Below are 19,740 nucleotides of genomic sequence, written 5' to 3'. Positions count from 1 at the left end.
TACCCAGAGGTTAATTTCATTAGAAATTAGCAATCAATATTCTATCATTTGCAAACAACTCCACTTCCATAAATCCCACTAGTGCACTTCAAGCTCGGCATCTCCAAAGCAAAGCCGGTCTCATTATCAGTTTCTTCTCCATTTGTTTGAAACTTAGTCACATAACAATCAGCATCAAAGAGTTTCTTCTCCATTTGTTTGAAACTTAGTCACATAACAATCAGCATCAAAGAGTCCCAACGTTAAAAACTCTCTGTCACCTCCCATTGCGGGCATTAAAACACCCATCTTAACTTTTCTCACATAGTTCTTCTTATACTTTTGTCCTATAACACCATTCACTTCGTCTCTTAACTTTTGTCACATAGTTCTTCTTATACGTTTGTCCTAGAACACCGTTCACTTCGTCACTTAAAGAGAAAAACTTGAACCTAAGTTCAAGATGAGCAAACAGTCATCTTTTGTTATGCCATGGTTATGAACTGGAGATTCTTGTTTTGTAATAGGTACAACCTTGGCAGTGATCTTGAAAACACTTTCAACTTCTAGGACAACGTCGTTTGTGTTGCTAATTCTAGTAATGGAGGCCATGGGTACAATTTCATCAGATTGCCACCTAGCTCCTTCCTCATCACGAAGAAGTATGGGTGTATCGTCAAAGTGGAGGGAAAGACGGTCGATATAATAATCCCATGTTGATGTTTTTAGTGCACCAATTGAGATCTTGTGAGAACCATAAAGGATACCAATGGATTGTACCCAAGTGAAGTCTCTCTTCATGTTCCCATTTCGTCTTCCTATGAAATGAGCATTGATGTGGAATTTAGGGTCTGAAACTAGGCAAAAATCTTTGTCCTTCTAGCCATGGAAGTAAAAGGTGATTCCATCACCGCCGATAAAACGAGGATCTTGGCAAACTGCTCCAGGCATGTCACACTCTGCATCCCAAATGAAATTCTGATAAATGTACATAATTTAGTTGAACAAAGGCTTGAACAATTTTATACTTTCTCTACTTCATTTCATATAGCAGTATTGTACACAATTTAAGAAGAAAAAAAAAACTTTTTTGACACATAAGCAAATATATAACATGCCAAATTCACCTCTACTTCTTTATGACTATAAGATTGCTATGAAGTTAAAATTAAAGAGTTTCAAATATAGAAATGTATCATTTTTTTAAAGCAGACTGAAAAAAGGATTGAATATAGTCGTATGAAATAGAAGAGTAATAAGGAAATGACTTACTACAAACAGGTTTGCAATAGACACAATGAACATGACAACCACTAGGGCAAGAGCTAGGGCACGAAAATTCGAGATTATAACAACTGGGGTAGTACTTGTTCTTGCACTTGGCCTTCTTCGGAGTTGGTGTTTGATAAGGCGGAGAAAGTGGAGGAGGAGACGAGGTAGTTGGTGGCATTGGGCCATCAACACAAATAGGCTTGCAAGAACGACACTCCGTTATGCAACCAGTAGGACAGAACTTGGGACATACATGAGGAAGATCTTTACATTGTTTGATTTCATCATCTGAGCAATGAGAATAGCTAGGATATTGGTTAGCTATTCCAGGGGGAGTAGCCTCTACCTTTGCTATAAAAATTAGCAAGACAATCTCTAGACCCACAACAATAGTTAGGGTCAGAGAAAGATAAGTCATGGGATTTTCAATGTTATATAGATATCATAGTGAAATATTGATGTCAATTATTATTATTATTATTTAAGAGACGTGCAAAGTTCCTTTGATAAGTTTCCTTTCATGTGCTCCTTTTCCCAAGTCAGTGTTCTATCCAATGTTTGCCCTCTTTCTAGGAGTATTAAACTTCAACACATGTGGCATCACTTTGTCTTGGCCATAAATCTAGATACAACACTTTCCTTAAAATCTTATCTTCTCCATATACACGTATCTTTCTTGAGAAGTAGCTTCCAAATAAAATGATAGAGCAGTGATTGCAATTTCTTTGACAGGAGAAACAATATGCATCGGCAAGAAATTTTATTCAAAGAAGCAAATATATGCACCAACAATTACTACTTTTCTTAAATTGAGATTTATCTATAAATATTCTGTATTAATAGGGTAAAACTAACACGTCTCACAGAGAAAAAAAAAAAAGGTTCCACGTAGATTTTATGATCGTATTGGCTCGTAGGATCTTTCTACATGTCTTCTAAGCGCTACTACTTTCATTTAGATTATGGTAAATATTTACTCGCATTTAGTGTATCCACTAAATAACCATTTTAATCAATTATATTTAAGTGATTTAATGAGGCAAGAGTGTATGATGATTACCATGATTAAGTGTTAGAGGTCTATTTGTACATGTTATGTATTTATTGATCTGATGTAAACAGCGATACAAATAGGTTTTTATCGTGGAATATCAATATCAAGATGTTGTCAAAATATAAAACAACGAGAATATGCAATGGCTAACTAAATTGACATTTTTTAAGTGACTTATAGGTTAAAAGCTAAAATTCATAAGTTGAGAACACCCAAGTTTTGGCTTTTGACTTTTTATTTTGGGGGGGGGGGGGGGAATAACACTTATACCCCAAAAAGGAAAAGTATTTATCCTTAAATGTCTCATTACTTTCATATCCTCCTTTTATTTTAAAATGACATAAATTTATTTTAAAATTCGCGCGCTGACATCATTTTGATGTCAGCGCCAACCCTACATGATACCAATAGGGTATCAATATACCGACAAAATATCATAGAGGATTAAACTCAGTCCTATATGATACCGATATAGTATCAATATACCGACGGAGCATCATAGAATATATGTACTAATTTAGAGTTTAATAAATAAGATTGTGATTTAAATAATTTTCTCTTAATTGTTTTATTTTTATTTCTTAAAAAAAGAGTTCAATCCTACATGATGCCGATAGGTTTTCAATATATCGACGGAGTATAACAGAGAATCAAGTTCAATCCTATATGATACCGATATGGTATCAATATACCAATGGAGTATCATATAGGATTATTTTATAGCAGTGATGCTGATGTCAGCATGACGTTATGCGTGATATTAAGTGATATTAAAAGGGAGAAATTAGACTAAAAGAGTAAATAGTTTGGGTCATGAGTCTATTAAAAGTAAATAGTTTAGATTGAGTCAAATTTGAATAAATAGTTTCACAATTGAATCTATTTTGTGTAATTTTTCTTTTTTTGTACTTTCAAGCCTAATAAAGAAAAGCGCTTAAAAAAACTTTTTGTGTTTTTCAAACACTTTCAAAAATGAAAAAAATGTTTAATAGCCAAAACCTACATAAAATAAGCCAATTCAAAACCCACTAATATATATGATCAAATATCCTCATTGCCAACTTATCAATGATAATCCATTTCGTCAAAGGGCTAGAGAGTTGAAATCAAAATATGTTTGCAATATCTATCTCTTCTACTTGATTTTAAATAGGGTTTACAGTCACCACTTAATTTTTAGAAAAATATTTAAAAAATTATTTGTATATAAATTCCATTTTGATCTGTGAAAATAAGTGAAATTCTAAGTAAAAATCTTATTTATTTAGAGAGGAAGATATTACACATCCCTCATATTATATTTGAAGATAGTCCTTAAATTTTAATTTGATTAACTAGGGAATTACTTTTTCCATTATTACATGTTAAAAGAAAATGTTTAACAAGTTGTAATTTTGAATAAAGTATGGAAAATAAAGTAAAGTAACTTCAAAACCATTTGTAGTTAAAAATATGTTGAGTTATAGAAAAAGTAAAGAAATATCTTTAATATATTTTTTATGTATGGGGTATATGTATATTTATATATGTAATATAGAATATCATATGCAACATAAGCTGACTGAGCTCGAAAAGACAATCATAATCGTAAAATAAATCATAAGTTGCATGGGGAGAATCTAAAGTCAAACTTAAGTAATCTAAGCTAACTAAAACCTAACTAGACCTCCATAAGCTCAAAATTAAAGGTGCATTCAAGACAAGATAGAGGAAATAAATTTGACCGAACTCCCATAAGCCTGAAGAATACACACAAGAGCTAATATTAAGGAAGAACAGTACCAGGAACAACCAAGAGCATCAGCCATAAACTCAAGGAAGCCCAAAATCTGACATCAGAATAGTCACAAAGAACGTATAACTCATCCTTGAATCTTAAATTAGGATTGCTACAATGAAGGACAACCTCTTCGAGAATCTTACATCATAAGGGCCGGTCATTTACAAAATCTTACATTGGGATAACCCCACAAACCTAGCTTCCAAAATCTTACCTTGAAAGCTAGTCCTTTCCAAAATTTTACATCGAAAAGCCACAATAAGACTAAGCATCTCCCTAGATTTTTCATTGGAATAGCTAATCAATCTCAGAATCTTACATCAAAATAAATACCAAAAATCTAGCTTCTCCCCCCAAAAAAATAGCTAGCCCCTTCAAGAATCGATGATGGAAGGGCATCACACAAGGGCCGACCCTTCACGAAATCTTACGTCGGGAGGATCCAATCACAGAAAAGCAGGACCAACCATCTAGGGCAAGACTAAGCACCGAGCAAGCCGCAATTAGTCAATACCGATATCAAGAAGGTTTTTCGAAGCTCAAAGTCCAACTTGAAAGGTCACATCTAACCCAAATCTAAACTATACTAGCCACAACGGCTAAAGTCTAAGGCACACACTAGCCAATCCTAGTCTAATGCCCTAACTAAGTGATAACAAGGCAATTTCAACTCATAACTAGATCACGAGAGCAATAATAATAATAAAGGTAAGGATATGCAATACTACTCCTGAATAAACTCGAAGGAAGACTAACGGAAAAATAAGGATAACAACAAGAGTCATGCTAGCTAACCCAGCCCAAAAATTAGCAATTCATCATACTAATTAAACAATAATCAAGCTAAGTCTAAGATTAGTAAGTCGTAGCTTACCTCGAAGCCAAACACGCGTGTTTCAAAATCCACTAACATAGAGTTTTTTTCTTTAGAGCAGCCTCTGAATGATGTCACACTTTTAAATTAATTAACGATCTACACTTCAATATGAGCGAATCAATACCCACATTGCCATAAAAAAATCTCAGGCCTAAAATCAGGTAAAAAATGGGCCCATAGGATCCACCCGCGGGAATCACAGATTGACTCCACCAATAGATGCGCACCAGCTCAATGAACTTGTGCTCCGAAGATGGATAAAAATTTAAGCCTAAACGAATCTTAAAACTGCCCCTGATCATAATGCCCAAGAACACACAATTTAGGAATCGAAAGAAGGGGATTTGATGAAAACTTACTAGATAAAGGCGATACTAACAACCCCTACTACATCCCTAAGCAATGCCCAAACAATTTCCAGCAGTTCACAAAGATTTTCTCTCAAAAATGAGCTAACAATCAGTTGTTATGGAGGAAAATGTTAAGAGAAATGAATTGAAAATTGCTGAACCAACAATTAATAGGCCTGACACTTGCTCATCGCAATCGCAAGGCTCAAAGCCCCGATTGCGAAGACCAAAAAATGACCTTCACGGATGCGATGCTAAGATCGTGATCAGAAAGATCAATTTCGTTGGTCTTTGCGAACGTAGCTCCAAGCTCGCGAACGCGAAGGCTAATTCTTGGTGCACCAAACTCAAACTTGTGAATTGAGAAATGCTCTGATGGGACACTCGGGATTCCTTCAGAACCGCGAACATGCAAATGAACTATGTTACCCTATCAAATTAGATATTCTGGACTCGAAGAAAATATCGAAATTTTCAATGGAGGCCGTCTAGACAAAAAGTGAATCCCACACCCAATGCTTCATTTTAACAAAAAAACACAAGATAGCTCGAAATGAGTCTGAAAGTCTCGGAGCCGAATCAAAGGTAATTATAGACTGAAGTCGATGTTTAGGAGCTAACAGAACAATCAGATTACATTCTGAGGTTGTTTACCTGAAATTTTGATCGAAGTCAAATATCTAAACATCTAAAGCTCCAAATCACAGAAACTTACATAAAAACCAAATGAACTGCTCGGTGAGGGTCTTGTCAGTCCCAGCAAGTCATAAATGACTTGGAACAGTTATAGAAAAGCTCTAGGCACCGAAATACGGAAAAAAAAATTAACTTAGAGGGTCATTACAATATAATATGAAGGGAAAAAAATATCAAAAGTACAAAAAAGACTACTTAATATAATTCCAAGATTATTTTATACATTATATGATTGTCATTATCTAAATTTTGATATTTTATGACATGACTAATTCTTACATGAAAATGACCAACATTTTTTTGGAGTGATACTATGTTTATATACATTGTTTTCTTCTTTTATTAAGTGATGAAAAAATTTAAAAGATAGTATACTCATTGTCATTAAAACAATATCTACTCCACAAATAAGAGACCCTTTGTTTGAAATAGTGAAAATTCGAAAACTAAAAAAGAAGCTAATTATTAGCAATATATGAGCTTGAAAACAAAATAGTCACCCTAATATTGATAATTTTCTCTTATTTCTTGAATTAAAAATGAAGATAATACTACAAATTGATACACAAACTATAATTTTCTGACTTATTGGTGTTCATTTGACATTCCTTCCTCCACAATAGCTCCCCCACTTCACCAACACTCCTTCCCTCCATTGTGATAATCACAGTGCTATCAAAGTGTATTTCTGTTAATTGAGAATAGTATACATTATCGCAGCTTATACATATGTTTGATCTCTCAACTACCATAGTAAGTATTTTCATTGTATATTTATAATACCTCACATATACTTTCTTTCGAGTCTATGCATAAATATATAACAATTGAAATATTCTGTCCACTACTAAAAATATCACTATTTTCTCATTTGAATGTCCACTAAAAAATGTTTAGTGATTATTTCCACAAATATTTAAATTGAATCAGAAAAAAAAAAGTAATAATTATTTAAGTGAAAATCTGTTTTACATTATGCATTTTCTCAGTAAATTGATTTGATGAAAAAATTATGCTCTCTAGCACAAATTTCTCACTAATGCACGGTGGAAAAAAACTTTTTGCTTTTAGTAGTGATCATTCTTTCTGAGAGTATTTCGAAAGAGGAATATTCAAGATTTACTCATTTAAATAACAAAATAATTGGAATTTTAATTCTTGTTCCTTAATTATATGGAACAAGAATGATGGGCTTACCAAATGTAATAATAGTCAGACTTCGAACTAATAAATATTTAATTTCATACTAGATAGTAAGCTTGTCAGTCATTTACAAAAAGTTAAACCAATTATACACTAATATTAATTAGGGCCATTTTTTCTTCACCATGGAGCAGTTGCCAATGCCTTAAAATTGAGCTCAAAGTTTGCATCTTTCTTTGTTAAAGCCTCAATTTCAGAATCTACATTCTTTATCATCTCTTTCACTTTCAAAACCTTTACTTCAAGAATCCTCATTTCCTCTTTTGCTTCAGCTAGCTCAACTTTCTTTGATGCAAGAATATCTTTTGATTCACATGACAAACTAACAAGCTTACTTAGCCTTGCGCGTAAAAATCCAACATTCATGCCTAAACACTCAAACCCTTTCAATGTATTGTCCCAAGTCTCAAGATAATCACGAGGGGTCGATATCTTACAAGCTCTAATGGCATCAGCAATGTTCACAGTTTCAGTAATCATTCCAGCAGCTAACTTGACATTTAGGCCACCAAGTAAATGATCATGGAGAAATGAATTTTGGCTGCGACAAAGACCATAGTATTTGGTCCGAATGTGCAATGCAGGAACCTCTGAGTCGATGATCAGGCCATCGACAAGAATGCTGAAACCAGAATAGTCTTTCACATCTTTGAATTCAACTCTTGATTCTGAAAATCTAATGCCTTCTAAAACTTCAGAGCCATTATCGCTATCATTTCCACATTGATCTGTTACAGGGCCATGGTCCGAGTTTGGTAACAACATGGCTTCCTCTTTTTTGCCATCTTGATTAATATCTAGGATAGGAGGCTCCAAGTATTTCTCCTCTTTTGCTTCACAGATTTTCATCTCTTCATCATGATCTCATTGAAATAATAATATCAGCAAATATAACGTCACGTTGTACATCTTGATTGTCATAGAAATTAAAAATAAAAATAAAAACTGCTTGTAACCATACCAGATTTGATTGGTCTAGCACGAAAATCCAGATTTAGAAGACTAATAGCACCATCAATTTCTGTCAAGCTATTTTCTCTTATTATGTATACCTAAAACAGGGGAAACAACAATTAGGCCATTGTTTTACTGTCCCTTTGGGACATCATAAAATTGCAAACATACAAAGAATATTAACGATGTCACTTTAGGATAAAAAGATAGTCCAATGCACTAACTCGGGTCTGAAAAAAGATCGAACCACATTGTGTCTATTGTACGCGATAGCATATTTCCTTTAGGATGGCACCAACAAATCAAAAAACGACAACAAATTTAAGGTGTTACCTTAAATTTGGAGGGTTGGATCAATTGGAAGACCAAAACATCCCCTTCAACAAGGTTGTGAGCAATGGAGAAACCTCTCCAACCCCCACTTAATCCATTCTTATCAACAAGGTACTTGGTTGGAGATTCTTTGTCATTTTCATCGATTAAAACAACAATGTCGTCATGTTTTGGCAAATGGCAAGAGCAAAATTTCTTCGGGAAACCCTGTTGTAGTCGCCAAAAAATAAGACCACAGCACTAACAAAAATTCTAATTTTTTTCAAGAAAAAATTCGACTTACCAACCAAAATCCCCCACTGACATGTGAAGGAAGCATATACTTGACAAAACTAGGAAATTGACAAGGTAAATTTGTTTGGACTTGTACAGCTCGCAACATGGCGGATGAATTTGCATCAACAGAGCTCTGTTTCTGTGGCTTCTTTTCAATGCTAGTAAAATCAAGAATCAAAAGCATTATCAGAAAGATAACAAAACCATGAAATTAAATTAACAGTAAGTTTTTGCAGTTTTGACACTGACCATATTTGAACCTTCTTTTTATTTCCATTTACCACCTGACAAAAGAATTTTACAGGTACATTAATTAGTTTTAAAGTGATCATCAAATCAAATTGCAGGAACAGTAATTTGCTAATTGAAAAACAAGGGGTATGACCAGAAATCCAATATTTACAGTAGCATACATTCAAGAAATGACACCTAATGACCTTGGAAATGAACGGTCTTGATCTTTTGACCTTTGCTTGCCCTTGGCAAAACTTGAAGATCAAAAGTCAAAAGCGGTACAAAAGTTGAAGATCACCCACACCTCCAAGAACATAGTTCATACATTTGAAGCAAAAATTAATATAAAAAGGTGCTTATTTATGAACAGGAGGAGTAAAAAAATGGTTGTCACCTTGTTGGTTTTACTAGGAGGCAAAAACTTTTTCTTGATTTCCAGTGCCTTTTTCTTGATTTCCAGTGCCCTTTTCTGGTTATGCCATCAAATGGGAGAACAAATTACAAACATGGGACAAAATCATTATAAACAAATATTGATCAGGATGAAAACAATAATAGAAGGAGATTGCGTACCTCTGCGGGAGAAAGAGCAGGGCTTTTCTTGGATGAGATCGCCATTTCAAAAACGGTTCACTGGAAATTTTCTTACATTTTGTTTATTTTAAATGGAGAAGTGACATGGCTGGCTGTTTAGGAGAAGTGAGAAAGGCTTAAATTGGAGCCAAAATTTGAATTACTAGGTACGGAATGATTTGTTTCCTTTTCCCAATGCTCTTTTTTACCGTTTCAATTTTATTTTATTTTTGGGTTTTGGACTTTCTTTTTTTTTTTGGGGGGAGGAAAAAGGCATCGAGGAAAGTTCAAATCTTTCTCACTTGTACAGTTCATTCTTCGTATTTAAAAAAAAAGTAATTTAATTTAATTTGACACCGAGTTTAAAAAATAACGAATTTTTTAATTTTATCGCTGGCCCCTTATGGTTGGCGTCAACTTTCACTTAGACACATTGTAACACCCCAATTTATTTTTAAGAATTTTTTTTTTCTTCAAAAAAATATTTATATTTTTTAAGTTATGTTTTTGGGTGATCTGACTTCAGGAGGACATAACCCTAGCAAAATTTGAAAATTTGGGAAAACCCATAAAATGAAAGTTGTAGATAATTGAAATAACTTTCCAACCATATATAATGGGCTTATATATGACATCGTAATAAAACGTTATGAACATTGTAAGGAAGAAGGGTCAAGATGGGCAGAAAGTTTGGCCCAACCCGATTCTAAGTCGGGTCAGCCCATATTTCTTACCATGTAAGAGATAAGTTCAGCCTTATCTCTTTCCTTTCATTCAATACACTTCCAGAACACCATAGAGAGAGACAGAGAGAGAGAGAGAGAATTAAAAGCCATTTTTGACCCAAATTCGAGTCCCGATTTCCGAAGCTCGTGAAGAGAAAAACGTTGCACGTTGCGTTGTATTCACTTTGAGATAAAAATCAGAGAAGAAGGAGTGTATTAAGGTGGTTGACTTATACTTCAAGGTAAGATTGAGGTGTTGTTTTTCCTTATTATCAAGCTTGTTTAGAGATTTAACGGATTAGAACGGAGAAAATAGTGTTATAAACTTGTTTGTGGCTTTGTTGGAATTTATGGATTAGGGGCTGTTTTGGTTGGATTAAATGGGTGGAATTAGTTAAGTTATGAAGAATAATGATTGTTTATATTGTTGTTGATGTTCTTGATAAGTTGTTGTTGTCGAAATTGGGGGAATAAACTTTGCTTGCAAACCCATTTTTGGTTGGGACTGCTGTTAGTAATTGTAGTATAACTCCTTGTGTAAAACTTAGTTTTGAGTGATTCAAGATGTTTTGGAAATCTATTTCATAGGGCTATAACTTTTATTTAGGATCCAAAATCCAGTTTTGCTTTTATTGACTCGAAAAAGGGTGATGAAGTACAGGGGAGGTGCTGCCCAGATTTTGGTCTAAAAATCCTACATGAACTGCTGTGGGTATTTTGAGCATATCTTGTTGTACATAATTGCTGTAGGGGTGATTCAAAGTTGTATATGACCCTAAGATATATAGCTATAACTTTATTTGAGGACACAAAGCCTAATTCTCCAATTTACCCCTTCAAAATTGAGCAGCAATACAAGACAGTAGTGATGCCCAGAATTTCCGTTTTGATACTTTGGGCTGATTTTCAGTGATTTTATGTTTAGTTTCGATATGCTGGAACTTTTAAACTTAAGTAGATATTTTATTGTGTATTTAAGGTGTATATTCTCTTATACAAGCTAAGAGGAACCGTTTGACGAAGTGGATTTTGGTTGATCTATGACATAGAGAAATTGAACTCCTCGAGTGGTGGTAGAACTTGTTGTGTGCTAAAACGCCAAGGTTCGTGTATAAACTTGAACTTGAAATATTTTATTTTTCTGAAATTTGAAGTATTTTGTTGGGTTGTTTCCTTACTCCTTGTTTTGTATTTTGGTATGACTATTATCTCAAGTATTGCAAAACTTTCGCTGAATCGCCCACCTGTACGAATTGCTTAATCATTTTGCATTCTTGTTGGGAATTTTTCCTTCTTGTTACGGTGACTTGTCATCTATATTGGCATGCCTCTCGATTCAGATCTTGGCCATCTTGACTTTGGATTTACATTTCGTCTTGACGATGGATTTTCGTCCATTTTTGAGTACGAGTGAAAAGCCACTTTCAACATGGTCTTTGATCTTCTTGAATTTTGGGTGACAACCCTTCTTGATATGGACACTTCTTGATTTCGGGGCTTCATTCCATCTTGATATTGATTGTGCTTAGTATGAAGGCATGACGTACATATGGGGTGAAATTGATTATTTGACTACTCTTTTGAATTGAATTGTAAGCATCCTTGGTACTTAAGCCTTTGAATATTAGTATTGATATTTTGAAACTCTCCAAGATTTGTATTCGATACTTGATATACTTGTTCACTTGGACTTAATGCTACCTTATTTAACCGCTTATGATGAAAAAGGAAATTGGAGAATTTTTAATGGCTCTAAGTCCAAAGATTATACACCACTAAGCTTTATGCTTAGCGATAGTTGTTTCCTATCATAGGTGATGTGCGAGACGGGATATGAAGATGGCCATGTGGAGTAGACTTTTTGGGAGCTCTTTTGAAGATCACATATGCATATACATCTAGTTTTTGTATATTATTTTGGGGACTTGTACATGATACATGTGTGGCACTTATGTACGAAATTTTGAAGGCTTGTAACTTGAATTAAGTGACAAATTTTGTTATTTTAGAGTGTGCTTTTAACTCAAGTTATGCAATGTACTAGGTTATATTTTGACTTGTCATTATGCACGAAGGAAGATAATATTTCTGTGATAATTACTTATTTGAAGTTTTGTGTATTTTATGGACCTGCAGTATTGTTGAATTGGAAATCATTTTTTTAAAATAAAACTCCTATATCGTATTTCAATAAGTTTGTTTTTTGAGGGTAAAATAATAGTAATAATTAGTTTTTATTTCGTAAGTGGCATTCTCCTAAAAGGGGATGCTACACACATAAACTAAGATATGTTCATTTTAGACACCTAATGTAAGGGTCTATTGTGTCATTTTGACACTTTTTAATCAGCTGGACCTTCGCGTGTTTTGCACTTACTAGAGGTGCGTAGAAGCTATTTTTTCAGCTGATGTGGCATCAGACTTGGCCTATAACGGTCATATCCCTCTTGTCTATATATTTATGCATCTTCTTCTTCATTTTTGCCCAAATTTCTTAGATTGTTTCTCTGATTTAGGACAAAAATTAGTTCTCTCTTGTTCTTTATTTTTCTCTCTTCTTCTTTGTTTTTCTCTCACTCTTCTCCTACACTTCCATGTCGATCTTCTCCAACTCTTCTATGGCCTCTTTGGATGAATGTCGATATTGTAAATATGGTAATGAAGCACTATTAAAGACTTCTTGGACTCAACTAAATTCAGGTCGTAGATTTTTTACTTGTAAACTTTCAAAGGTAAAGTAATTCTTTATATTGATATTTTTACTCATATATTGCAACTTTTATTCAATGTGAATGTTAAAGCTCCATTTATTTCATGTAAGTACAACAAAAGAGGAATAAGTATTTTCTTTTAATTGTGGGCTTCTAAGTTTTTTTCTGATTAATTTTGTAGAAAATGGGTGGCTGTGATTTTTTTATTGGTATGAATATCTACACCCTCCTCAAGCAAATAAGGTGATCTAGAGTTTGTTGAAGAAAGTCAAGGCTTTTGATGAAAAAATAAATCAAGCAAAAAATATATTTATTATTGGTGTGATCGCTGCTGGGTTGGTAGTGTTTGGAATATGGAGATTGAAGCCTAATTGTTAAAATGTGTTGTGCTTTTTGCCTTAAAGTAACATTATGTTTTGTTCAAGAATCTGCTATAAAGTTGCTTATGTTTTGCAGTATTATTTTGATGTTGTTGTTGCTGTAAAGTTGCTGTAAAGTTAATGTAAGGGTGATATTGTTGTTGCTGTGAAAAAATAATCTTCGTGTTGTTGTTGTTGTTGTTGCTGTTAATTTCTAGCTAGGCCACATTTGTATGTATTTTGATGTTATTGTTGTATACAATTCACAATTCACATCTTGTTGATGTGAATACATATTTCACTTATTAAAAATTCAAAATCTCTGCACAATGTAACTCAAATTGAGTGGACTGGTTAATACTAACAACAAAAATAGAGACTTCAAAAATTTAATACCAAAAACATTTAATAATATCACATTGCAACTATAAAAACATAATCAACAATGAACTCAAAGTTAGCATTATGCTAAATACGAAGATCAGTGGACTGGTTTAACAAGGTTACACAATCCTCAAAACTGAATACATTACACAATCCACAAATTTATGTTAAACTATTAAGCAATCCGCAGTTAGTATTCAAAACTTCAAGCTGCTGTTACTTCTTTTTGTTTGCCATTTTCTATAACTGGTTGATAGTGACAGCATCTCTATTTTTCCATCTCAAGCCTCTAGGCTTAAAATCAAGGTCTATGCCTGTTGAACTTGCATCCTTAAAATTTGAATCTGTTGGCAGAATTCTTTGACTTAAAGTTCCTGACTGTTTTTATAGAAAACGAGAAACCAAAATTAGTATGTTGCACTACTGAAGATTAGTATGTAACCAAAGGACAAAATAACATACATTGAGTATTTGGGTTCCACTTGCACTTGTGAATCTGTCAAATCCAACATTACTTGATCCACCATATGATGGCTTCTTTGTCCTTCCTCCTACATAGTCTTCTTCAGTTGTTGCAACTCCTCTCTTTTGTCTAACAGTTTCTTTTCTCCTCTGAGGTATTTGACTTGTTATTCCTTTTGTAAAAGAAATACTTGTATCCACATATGATGGTGGTTGGCTTGAGCTTGTATTATTCACCCTCTTAACTCTACTTGTATCAGCACAAACTGTTGTTGAAGAAGCATGCTTGCTTGATGTAGTTGATGCAGGTTGGCTGAATGTTGTTGGTTCAGGTTGACTGAAGTTTTTTGGTTGGGGTTGGCTACTTCCTTGTGAGCTTTGACCAGTAAATTATGAGTTATGAATAGCTGCTTCTGAACTTTGAGTAGCAACCTGAATATTTAACCACAAAATATATGTTCATTAAAAATTCAACAAGTGATTAAAAAGATACAAGCAAGTATAAATAAAGTTACCTTGCAATATCTCTTGTTATGACCTTGTTGTTTACACATGGAACAAGTCTGTTTCACCCCTTGTTTAGACATTTTTCCATACTTCTTTCTTGGTTCATCTTTGCCCTTTCTTCTATTTCTTATAGGTCTGCCAGACATTGATTTAGGTTCAAGAGGTTCAATCCTTAGATTGTTAGTTTCAGGCCACATCTTCATATTTGGAATTGGTTGGATGAAATGACTATAAGCCTTTAAGAAGGTATCCTTCTTATACCAATACTCCACAAGAGGTTAAGGCTCCTGTTCTATGTGGCACAAAGCAGCAATAGCATGTTGGCATAGAATGCCTCTCAGTTGCCAAGTTCTACAACTACAAACTCTATCAGCCAAGTTAACTGTATGCTTGTACTCCCCTTCTCCAATCTCAAACCCAACATTAGCATTCCAAAGCACCTTGCATGTCCTAGACTTGTCCTTATTCTCCTCTAAGATAAGTTTAGTCATAGGTGCAATATCAGATATCCAGGTGTTGGCAAACTTGATCATGTCCACAGTTCTTGTCATTATCTTTCTCCTAATTTCCTCCAACATGGTTATTATAGATTTGTGTCTACATGATATGATCCATGAGTTAAAGGTCTCACATATGTTATTTTCAACTACATTATATTTGAAATGCTCTTGAAAGAATACCTTAACCCATGACACCTTTGGATAATGCAATAAGTCATCACAAATATCCTTACCAAGTTTGCTCATTTTATGAAGCTCATCCTTGAACTTCACTTTAAAACTTGACTTTGAACATCTCCAAAATTATTTTCTCCTTTCCTCTCCTTTCTAGGTTTGATTCCAATTAGACCAAATGTGTCTAGCACACATTCTAACTTCAGCATTTGGTAGCAGTTCAGTAACTGCTGCATGAAAACCTTGCAAAGAAAATAAAATGCAATTTAATACTTAATAGATAATCTGATAGCTTTAGCAAATGTAATATGTAATTACCTTTTGCATATCTGCCATCACAGTAAGACCCTGTCCAGTACCCAACTGCAGGTCCTGTTTCAAGTAATTGATGAAGAAACTCCAACTATGCTTAGTTTCCTTATCTATAACTACCCAGGCTATAGAAAACATCTGATTGTTTCCATCCTTGCCAACTGCTACTAGAAGTTCACCATTGCAAGCACCCTTTAAGAAACATTCATCAAATCCTATTATTCTTCTACATCCTTCCTTTCACCCCCTTTTCAATGCCTCCAAGCACACATAGAAGTACACAAACAAATTCTTTCCTGGTGTAGTTTCTCCATCCATTCTTAAAAAACCAGAACTACCAGGATTGGTCTGTTTTATAACCTCAGCATAATCACATAATCTTGCAAACTCCATATTCCAGTCACCCATGGATTTTCTAAGAATCATTAGTTTTGCCTTGTAACAGATGGTCTTACCCACATACAATCATAACTTCTTCCTGTACAATTCTTGTATTTCCCAAATCTTTATGGATGATTGTTTAGTTATTTCATCCCTGAATTTGTTTGCTAGGAATTTACTTGTACATATTTTGTTCTTATTTGATGGAGAACAATTATGTATAGGATGGTAGTTCTTGATCAAAAAGTTACCAGAATCTCTATCAGTTGCACCATAACACAACCATTTGCATTTTTTTTTGAATTTACATTTAGCCCTCACTCTATGAGTTTTATTAGGACTTAACTTAATCTGATAATTATTTTCTACTGAATAATTTGCCAAAGCCTTTCTAAATTGTTTAGCATTTTCAAAAATCATTCTAAGTTCAAAAATAGAGACTTCACATTCAGCATCATATCTGAAATTTTTACTCTTCCTTCTTCCTGGTTGATCAACACCCCTAACAGCTTCTACATCTACCACATTTGTGTTATTATCACTATCACAGTCTGAGCTATCAATATAATCTTCATCTCCTCCTAATCTGCCAACATATCTATCCTTCTTATTTCTTCCAATATCTTCAAAGCCTCTATCAATACCTGTTTCACCTACTGGTATTTCTTCAGGTACTTTCTTGTTTCTCTTAGGATTAGGATTTCTTTTGTTCCTCCTTTCAGATCTAAAAGATCTCAATTTTTCATCAACATCTGAACCATCTTCATCAGGAATGACATTTATATCTGAGTCACTACTATGCAGATCTGACTCATTCACATCTGAAACATCCTCAGTCTCATTCACATCTGAAACAACCTCATTCTCCATATTTCCAACATCAACAAAGCATGGTCATGGCAAAAGACCAGCTGGAGTTGCCAATTCCTCTAACTCATCAATTTCAAGGACCACATAAACATGAAAGTCATCACCATCTATTAAGTCTTTCACATAGTCTAACAACTGAATATCAGAAGTAACTTGGACAAATTCATTATTAATTTTATTTTGACAGTAAAAACCCTTCATATTTGTGTACCCAAGGTCTTCAGTGTATGAAAGAAACTCGACAAGGCTAAAATGATTTTTATCAATGGCAACGACAAATACATCTACTTCTCCTCTGTAAGTAGGATTAGGGTCTACGATAACATGACCCCTATGATGAAAACATGTCAATATATAGTCGTCCATATCTCAACAAGGAAATACCCAAAAAGCCCCTTACTTTATCAGTGCAATTTCCAAAAAAAAAACTAGTTACAAAATGCTAACAGAGAGTAGACACAACCAAACCAAAACATACACCTTCTTCTTCAAGGATGAAACATGCAAACACAAACTAATGTCACTTCAAGAAGCAGTTGATACAAATGTCAAAACACCCAACAAAAATGCAATCTCCAACACCTGATTTCAACCTTTAAACCTGGAAATTGGCAACATAAACAAACTTAACAGTTAGTACTAACTAAGAATTGAATGAAAATCAAGAAAGATTGAACTTTCAAACACTTACCTAGTTTTTTATTAGTGAAGAAGGAAGAGGGTTTCGTTTGAACTGAAGAGACAATGGACACAATGTGTTGAAGTTCAAGTTTTGGGCATTGAATGAAAATCAAGGAAAATTGAACTTCCATACACTTGCGTGGATTTTGATCGGTGAAGAAGGAAAAGAGGGTTTCTTTGAACTGAAGAGATAATGAACTGTGTTGAAGATTATGACATGTAAAGTTGGTAGTGTTGGCAGGATTTAATTGGTCAATTAATCTATGTGGAGGAAAGTGTAATACACGCTCTACACTCAAACTTCAGATTGATTAAAAAGTATCAAAATGACACAATAGACCCTTACATTAGGTGTCTAAAATGAACATATCTTGGTTTAGGTGTCTAAGTGAAAGTTGACGTCAACTTTAAGGGGCCAGCGATGGGTTTGACCTTTATTTTATGGTCTTAAAATAAAGTTATGTCAAATATATCAAAATGACATTTAATCTTGTGGTCTTAAACATGTCACATAGAAAAAGAAAAGGGGTCATTTGATTAAAAAAAGTAAGTCATTTTTTTAAACAGAGAAAGTAGTATAAATCTAGTGAGGAAAAATTTATGTTGTATATGTGCCCAATATTTATTTATAATTTTTTTTAAAATAGTGTTATTTAAATGATTTTAAAATTTTAATTTAAAATAAACTATATATATTTGTGTGGTAGTAAATTATCTTATTAAGTGTAAAAAGAATATCTGATAAATATTATTAATATTGATAAATTTTAAATAATGTTGATTAAATGATTTTAAATTTTGCTCTAAAATAAATATAGTAAATTATTTCTTTTTTTTTTTCTCAAAAACTTAATGTGATGGGCCATTGGGATGTCCATAATTGAAGTACTTTTCTTCTTCCTCCATCGATTTTTTTACTCAAACTAGTTACAAAATTTACATAAATATCAGCATCATTCAAAGTAATAAACCTATAGCTAAACAATATGAACTTAAGACTAAAAGGCATAGTTAAAGTGGGTCCACAATTTCGAAAAAGTTGCAGACTAATTAAATTAAAGTGAAACAAAAAATATTTTTTTTTTGCTTTTTTAAAAACACTCATGCTGAAGTTGGCTAGCGACACACTGTTGTCTGCTTCAACCTCAAATCCCTCTTATATAATAAGAGGTTGTTTGATGTGATAGGTATAAATAAATAGTTCTAGAATAAAAAAAATTGTTTTGGATAAAATTTTGATGTCTTGTTGGATTGTCAAGTTTGGAATAACTTATCCCACCATTTATATCATAGTAATGGATAAGTTATCTCACATACATGGTGAGATAACTTATCTCAAAATAGTTAATCCCAGAAAAATTAATCCTGAGATAACTTGTTCCCAACCAAATAACCCCTAAGAGAATAATACATATGACTGAATAGGTTAGAAGGCTATCATTATTTTGAGTAACTATTGAGTCTTTTTGTTATTCTCTTTAATTATAGTTTTACTGTAGATTAAAAATTCTTGATTGAATATTGTCAAAACTGTTTACACATGATTGACACGTGAGTTATATTGATCAAATGATAAGATTTTGATGAACTAACTTGTAAGTAATGAAAAGTAAACAAGTAATTGAACAATTTGAATTAGGATATAAAATAGAGTTGTCCTGATTACCTCTGAGAGAATTGACTAGCAACATCACCGAAAAAGTGTAATTTAGAACACTCAAGATGTAAATGCTTAACAACTTTGTGAACTTAGTACATACAATGTTTGTGTAAAGATAAAATGTAGATGTTCTTCAGCAAGAAAGTAAGATCCTATATATAGCTACGTATCGAGAGACAAGATCCACAAAATTGCCCTCATAAAGCATGTTAATTGCTCATCATCATTATTGAGCAACATCATATTGTCTCACTCTCACGTGGCGGTACTTGTCTTCATTTAAAACTCATAGGCTTATAAGCTATATTTGTCAGGTGTCTTAAATAAAAATTACTTGTTGCAACATCTCTCATTTATATACATGATAACTAAATGACTCATATGCTAAAATAAAGGATATTACTTGATTCACTCGACCAACGGTCTAAAACAA

At 33.5% G+C, this 19,740-nt stretch overlaps 1 protein-coding gene, 1 long non-coding RNA gene and 1 pseudogene across 3 annotated transcripts; 1 reads left to right on the top strand and 2 right to left on the bottom strand.

The window, feature by feature from the left end:
• Positions 1-44: 44 nt before the first annotated feature.
• On the bottom strand, positions 45-1,669 carry LOC129899937 (uncharacterized; annotated as a pseudogene).
• Positions 1,670-7,226: 5,557 nt separating this feature from the next.
• On the bottom strand, positions 7,227-9,861 carry LOC129900434 (B3 domain-containing protein Os01g0234100-like). Of its 2 annotated transcripts, XM_055975407.1 has the most exons (7): positions 9,582-9,861; positions 9,403-9,477; positions 9,024-9,058; positions 8,782-8,932; positions 8,499-8,705; positions 8,173-8,263; positions 7,227-8,074 (listed from the first exon to the last, which is right to left on the bottom strand). In XM_055975407.1, exons 1-7 carry the CDS (start codon positions 9,624-9,626, stop codon positions 7,332-7,334), a joined length of 1,347 nt encoding a protein of 448 aa, XP_055831382.1. In that variant the 5' UTR covers positions 9,627-9,861; the 3' UTR covers positions 7,227-7,331. The 2 variants fall into 2 exon arrangements, with proteins under 2 accessions (XP_055831382.1, XP_055831383.1); XM_055975408.1 differs by lacking the exons at positions 9,403-9,477; positions 9,582-9,861 and adding an exon at positions 9,188-9,305.
• Positions 9,862-10,466: 605 nt separating this feature from the next.
• On the top strand, positions 10,467-12,267 carry LOC129901064 (uncharacterized). The gene is made up of 3 exons (XR_008769749.1): positions 10,467-10,548; positions 11,286-11,409; positions 12,121-12,267. It is a non-coding gene; the product is annotated as an uncharacterized LOC129901064 (long non-coding RNA).
• Positions 12,268-19,740: the final 7,473 nt, after the last annotated feature.

This window comes from Solanum dulcamara, chromosome 8, assembly GCF_947179165.1.
Source record: "Solanum dulcamara chromosome 8, daSolDulc1.2, whole genome shotgun sequence".
Classification (NCBI taxonomy): domain Eukaryota; kingdom Viridiplantae; phylum Streptophyta; class Magnoliopsida; order Solanales; family Solanaceae; genus Solanum; species Solanum dulcamara.
This window is presented reverse-complemented; position numbering and strand designations above follow the sequence as displayed.

Excerpts from the sequence above, each read along its gene's own strand:
- LOC129900434 (XM_055975407.1), bottom strand. The coding sequence starts at position 9,626 with ATGGCGATCTCATCCAAGAAAAGCCCTGCTCTTTCTCCCGCAGAG. Across the intron at positions 9,478-9,581 it reads CTGCTCTTTCTCCCGCAGAG|AAAAGGGCACTGGAAATCAA; the intron begins GTACGCAATCTC and ends TGGCATAACCAG. Across the intron at positions 8,264-8,498 it reads TCCAACCCTCCAAATTTAAG|GTATACATAATAAGAGAAAA; the intron begins GTAACACCTTAA and ends CCCCTGTTTTAG.